Source organism: Magallana gigas, chromosome 10 (assembly GCF_963853765.1).
Source record: "Magallana gigas chromosome 10, xbMagGiga1.1, whole genome shotgun sequence".
NCBI classification, from domain to species: Eukaryota; Metazoa; Mollusca; class Bivalvia; order Ostreida; family Ostreidae; genus Magallana; species Magallana gigas.
Genome location: NC_088862.1, coordinates 23,420,338 through 23,426,337, shown reverse-complemented (window position 1 = coordinate 23,426,337; position 6,000 = coordinate 23,420,338). Strand labels below are relative to the sequence as shown.

General features: G+C 36.2%; 2 protein-coding genes across 2 annotated transcripts in view; both read left to right on the top strand.

Annotated features, from left to right (window-relative positions):
- The first annotated feature begins 184 nt into the window (after positions 1 to 184).
- LOC136272329 (uncharacterized) lies at positions 185 to 2,459 on the top strand. Its single transcript, XM_066073755.1, has 2 exons — positions 185 to 299; positions 648 to 2,459. The coding sequence occupies exon 2, from the start codon at positions 655 to 657 to the stop codon at positions 2,317 to 2,319; it is 1,665 nt and encodes a 554-aa protein (XP_065929827.1). The 5' UTR covers positions 185 to 299; positions 648 to 654; the 3' UTR covers positions 2,320 to 2,459.
- A 1,340-nt stretch (positions 2,460 to 3,799) lies between these two features.
- Positions 3,800 to 6,000, top strand: part of LOC136272166 (probable transcriptional regulatory protein HY04AAS1_0501) — a 62,934-nt gene continuing 60,733 nt past the window's right edge. Inside the window, exons 1-2 of the mRNA XM_066073302.1 lie at positions 3,800 to 3,900; positions 4,755 to 5,102. Of these exons, the coding sequence (XP_065929374.1) occupies positions 4,778 to 5,102 (325 nt within the window). The 5' untranslated portion in view covers positions 3,800 to 3,900; positions 4,755 to 4,777. The remainder of the gene's footprint in view (positions 3,901 to 4,754; positions 5,103 to 6,000) is intronic.

Sequence of the window (6,000 nt, the reverse complement as noted above, 5' to 3'; positions counted from 1 at the left end):
GATCCATGCATAAAACGCTGCATTGGTTTATTTTGAATTGTATACTGTCTACAATATATGTCAAAACTACTACATGTACTTCATTTGAAATTAAGTCATCGTAACTGTTCAGTAAAAAAAGGGGGGGGGTGAGACAGAATTATGATACACGGGGAATAACTCTAATATTGTTTTCCATTCTTGATGTCAGGTGACCACGTTCCATACAAGCAAGCTCAGCCATGTTCACGTTTCGTGTACATGTCTGCATTTTTTATGTCTGATTCGACGAATATGTAAATTGATTTATTTTAAACAAGGTTTGTGCCGCTTATAATTGACTTTATTTATTAGAGACGAAAATTGAGATACCTATACATATGTAAAGTTGGTTGTTTTGAATTAATATCTCTCAACTATATGTACTTTCGTTTTAATTTTTTGTATGAGTTGACCTTCAACAAATATATTTTATGCAAAATGCTTACAGTATCAATAAGCCTAATGCAAGTTTATTCTATTTGGTTATTGTAACGTTAAACCCTTGATAAAAGCAGGGCTGCAACATACGGTTTTCACGTTGGCTCTTAATATATTAACAATGAAATTTACATTTTCTTTTGAATTTAAGACAAACAGTATATTTAATTTTTTCATGAAATTTTTAGAAAAGCGATGGATCCTCGTTCTAGTGCCCAGGATGTGCACCGATGTGACCTGTGTGAGACCGCCATAGTACACAGCTACTGTGACTTTTGTCATGTCAACCTCTGCAAGCTTTGTATAGCTGATCACATCTCAGATGGATATGACAAACATAAAATAGTCCCTTTCCAGGAGCGAAGATCAACTCTGATTTACCCAAAATGTGCGACACATTCACACAAAAATTGTGACTGGCAGTGCAAGAATTGCAACGACATATTTGTTTGTTCTTCTTGTACTGCATCAGAAAAACACAGAGGACATATTTTTGTAGAAGTTTCCGAAGTTTACACGACAAAGAAAAATGCTATTGCGGACGAGGCAAATAAGTTAGAAAACCTTATTTCTCCTACATATGAAGAAATTGCACTCGACTTGGAAAATCAGCTTGCAAACCTGGATGGAGGATATGAGAAACTTACGACAGCAATGTCCAAACAAGGAGAGCAATGGCACAGAGAAATCGACATCGTTATCAATAGAATGAAAACTGAAATCAGAGAGATAAAAGTAAAACACAGAGACATTTTACAGAAACACTTGGATGAAATTAAACAGACACAGGCTCTCATAAAACAAACATTACTAGCCATAGAAGAACTCAAGAAATCCACTGAAGCATCTCCTACCATTGAATACAGCTCTAAGATCAGAGAGTTCAGCAAGCTGCCACCCAAAGTAAAGATTACACTTCCAACATTCATTCCAAAACCATTAGACCATGAAAAGTTGTATAATTTGTTTGGGCAGATCACTCCTTTGTCTACTGCTACAGAACAGAATGTCTTGTCACTAAACCAACCCAACACTTCAGTGAGAGAACTACTGGATGAACCGGAACTTGTTGCCACAATACAGACAGGGTATAAACAAGTTTACAATGTTACCTATCTAAATGAAGATTGTGTTTGGACAAGTGGATCGACGAAGGATATCAAATGCTTTAACATTAAAGGTGAATTGCTTCACACAGTTAGCAACAAATCAAAACAACGACCCAATGATATAGCTGTAGACAGTGATGGTAATTTACTTTTCTGTGACGGGAAATCAAGGACAGTGAATAAAGTAAAAAATGGAAAGGCAGAAGAGTTGATCAGATTACGGGGATGGGTGCCTTGTAACCTGTGTGTCACCTCTACTGGTGATCTCCTGGTTACCATGTTCAGTGGTGCTGAAACTCAATCCAAAGTTGTCCGTTACTCAGGATCTACAGCGAAACAAACAATTCAGTTTGATGATAAAGGTAAACCTCTGTACTCAGGGAATATAAATGCTAAACACATCACTGAGAACAGAAACCATGACATCTGTGTAGCTGACTATGCGGCTAGAGCAGTTGTTGTGGTTAATCAGAACGGGAAACTCAGATGGAGATACATCGGTCATCCCTCAGTTACCAAAAAGGAACCATTTAAACCCTTTGGTATCACAACAGACAGTCAGAGTCATATCCTGACAGCAGATCATGGCAACCATTGTATTCACATTCTGAATCAGGATGGACAGTTTCTCCGTTACATTGATAACTGTGATCTGGAGTATCCGTGTGGTTTATGTGTGGACAATAATGACAATCTGTTTGTATCAGAACAATTGAAAGGCAATGTAAAGAAAATAAAATTTCTCAGATAGACACCAAACTGGGTGATATAGATTAAGCAAGACTATTTCCATGAATTTGGTGATTTGTTGTAAGTAAAGTAAACTTTGTTCATATCAGGGGTGCAGAACACGTGTATTTCATACTATGTATTAATAAATATTTACATTCAGTGTATATTATTATGATTGCATTGAAAATCTGCGATGTTCAATTTCATTTGAATACACTTAGCCTAGTCATGCGTCATGAGCTCAAATAAAAACTTCATCACACATTTTGAGTTATTGTACGACTAAAGGAAATGTTCACACATACATAACTAATTTGATATTTACTTATGATATATGATATACTATTGTAATAGTAGAATGCACACAGTACAATACATGTAAATTTAAGATTACAACAAATCATGTATAGATTGTCTAACCCTAACCCTAACCCTAACCCTAATAGATTAATTAATTGTTTTTGTTTGTACATTAACATGGTGGCGGCAAATGATTCATCAAAATTAGGCATTTTATCCACAGGGGCCAAGTCTGTTTTAACATTAATTTCAATGTAACCATAAATTTTCTTCATTTATCATATGGTTACATTGAAATTAATGTTAAAACGGGCTCGGTCCCTGTGATTTCGTCCGCATGGAGGGAATGTGTGGGGGGGATTGGGGGGGGGGGTCTACACGGAGGTGATTGTCTTATAGATAACATGACGAATTATGTCTAACTGATATTGGATCTATTAGGATCCAACAATTGTTTACAGCGTCTCATACATTGATCATGTGACACAGTATTCTACAAATTTCACTTCAAGAGAAAGTGATATACTAGTACATTGTATTTTCATTGGGAGTTGAAAGGGGGTAAAGGAAGAAGCGGTGGGGGGGGGGTGACGAGGCTTATGTCTATTTTTTAATACCATGTTTGATTTCTCCATTGAGGTTTGGACACATCACCCCCCCCCCCCCCCCCCCGATCAATTCACTTATTATTTTATGTCAGTGAACTTTCCTCCTCAGCAGATTTAAAGAAACATGCAGTTTTGTAATGTTAGATATCACGAGACTCTGAAAATCCTAAAACTATAAAAAAGCAGTTTCAATAGCAGGTTATGTCTTATTTATTAACTAACGATAAAACCATAACAATTATCAAAAAGAAATTCTGTCATGGAAATGTAAGGAGCTAAATCAATAAAACTCTTCGGGTATTTCACCTTCTTGTATAACAGTTTAATTGAGGTGCAAAATTTGTTTATGTGATTAGTCAAAGTTCTCTCTCTCTCTCTCTCTCTCTCTCTCTCTCTCTCTCTCTCTCTCTCTCTCTCTCTCTCTCTGAATGTTTGTTTTCTGTTTAGAAAAAATATAAAGAGAGGCATACAAAAACTATTCAGTTATATTTGAAATCTTTTATGTCACAATTTTTTTAATTCTCTAATCCGGAATTATACCGTATCGCTTACGGTTTAAATTTTATGAATAATGTACTAAAATTACCTTCTTTTAAAAAGAGTAAATTTGTTTGCCCGACCAAGGCCAGTTAGCCGTTATGGTCGTTTAGACAGAGCCCAAATGTAGATAACTAAGGAGTGAATATTGACAGGTATGCATTTTACAAACCAGTTGATGATGCTTAATCTAGACTTTTAATGATAAAGTTCTAACCATTGTTTTCTTCGTAAACATTACGAAACGTGTTTAGTTCGAATTTCCTCTAAATAACATATTCGGTACAAAGTTACTTTGGAGGAAAAAAAATTGTTTGCTGACTAGAAGGTACTATTTTTAAAGATTTATTTCCAAACTCATCTCCCTGACAAAAGAAAAAGACGCTTCTATCTTGTTGAATATACCCTGTCTCATCACTCTCAAGATCAAGTTGAGGTACAACAGTACAATATCTGAAGAATTATGTAAACAGGTTGGGACCAGTCGCCTAAATGGAATATTATTGTCGTTTGGGAGATATTATCTTCAATGGGATACGAATTTTAAGTGCTAAAAATTTGAAATTAGCTAAAAATATGGTAAATCCGCATATGAATACATGTACATGAAATGGAACAACTTATGATTAACAACTTTTTCTGTAACCGTTCTATTACACAGATTGTTCCCTCAGTATATCCAAAACTTCTTGAGGGTCAATTTTGCAAACTATATGCTTTCTGGAAAACTTGCTACCCAAAGGTGTTGCATGTAAAAAATTACCTAATCCAAAAAAAATTAATTTTTGCACTTTAAATTTATATCCTATTATCCCATTTGGGCTATTAATTGTAAAATTGTTTTTATTGACATATGTCTGTGTTGTTCAAGATTTTCCATTATCTCTAAATTAAATATCAAATTTTTATTTCTGAATTCTAACTTTACCAAAAGCTTGATAAATTAAATTTATTAACCTCATTTCTTTTTTCTTATAGAATTTTTTCAACATGTCTATTGATTTTGCAGATAGTGACTGTGATATTTTGAAAATGGAATTAACATTGAGAACCTTACCTCGTGTTTTACACAAAACACAGACTGTGAGTTGCCCCAGAATCAGCCTGTGTCACACACGCCTCTTTCAAAATTATGTGAGCAAAAAGTCATCAATGCCAGCTAGATGGAGCACAAAGACAGATATTGTAGCTGAGAGGACTCTGTTCCAAATGTTGCCTGTTGTTTACTGGCAAACTAACAGACATATGGCAGGGCACAGTAAATTCTCTAACATCAAACATCGAAAAGAGGCGCAGGACAGTAAAAAGTCAGCACTGATGGGACAGTATGTCAAGCTAGCACAGTCAGCTGTAAAAAGTAAGTAGACAGAGCTTCCTGGATTGTATCGTATATTGAAACTTCACATACTAGTAATTTTAAAAACTTTTAATTTATATTCTTAAAAAAATCTCTGCTGAGATAGGTGTCCGACACTCTTAAAAAAAAATCCATCAACCCATTTACAGCCCCCCCCCCAAAAAAAAATAATTCACACACTGTATATATATGATATGCACCTTTTGATTTTAATGAGTTTATTCATCGATTTTTAGCTCACCGAGACGAAGTCGGGGGGAGCTTATGCTATACCCTCGGCGTCGGCGTCGGCGTCGGCGTCGGCGTCCGGACCTGGTTAAAGTTTTTGTTGCAGGTCCTGTATCTAACTTATTACTTGTCCTATCTTCACCAAACTTGCATGAATGATGCATCTGGACCTACTAATGGACTTGAGAGACTTGGATGCTGAATCTGGGCCATGAATTTCAGATGCTGGAGGAGGTTAAGGTGTTTGGAGCAGGTTAACGTTTTTGTTGCAGGTGCCCTTTGATAGCCATTTCTAAGTTACTACTGGTCCAAACTTCACCAAACTTGCATAGATGGTGTGTCTTATGATACTGATGCACCTGACAGGCTTGAATGCTGAATCTGAGCCATAGGTTTCGGATGCTGGATGAGGTTAAGGTTTTTAGAGCTGGTTAAAGTTTTTGGAGCAGGTGCCCTCTGATGATTATATCTTACTTACTACTGGTCCTTACTTCACCAAACTTGCATGGATGGTGTGTCTTATGATACTTTTGCACCTGACAGGCTTGAATGCTGAATCTGAGCCGAAGGTTTCGGATGCTAGATGAAGTTAGGTTTTTCGAGCAGGTTAAAGTTTTTGTTGCAGGTGCCCTTTGATAGCCATTTCTAAGTTACTACTGGTCCCAACTTC

Coding starts and splice junctions, on each gene's coding strand:
- LOC136272329 (XM_066073755.1), top strand. CDS start 655: ATGGATCCTCGTTCTAGTGCCCAGGATGTGCACCGATGTGACCTGTGT.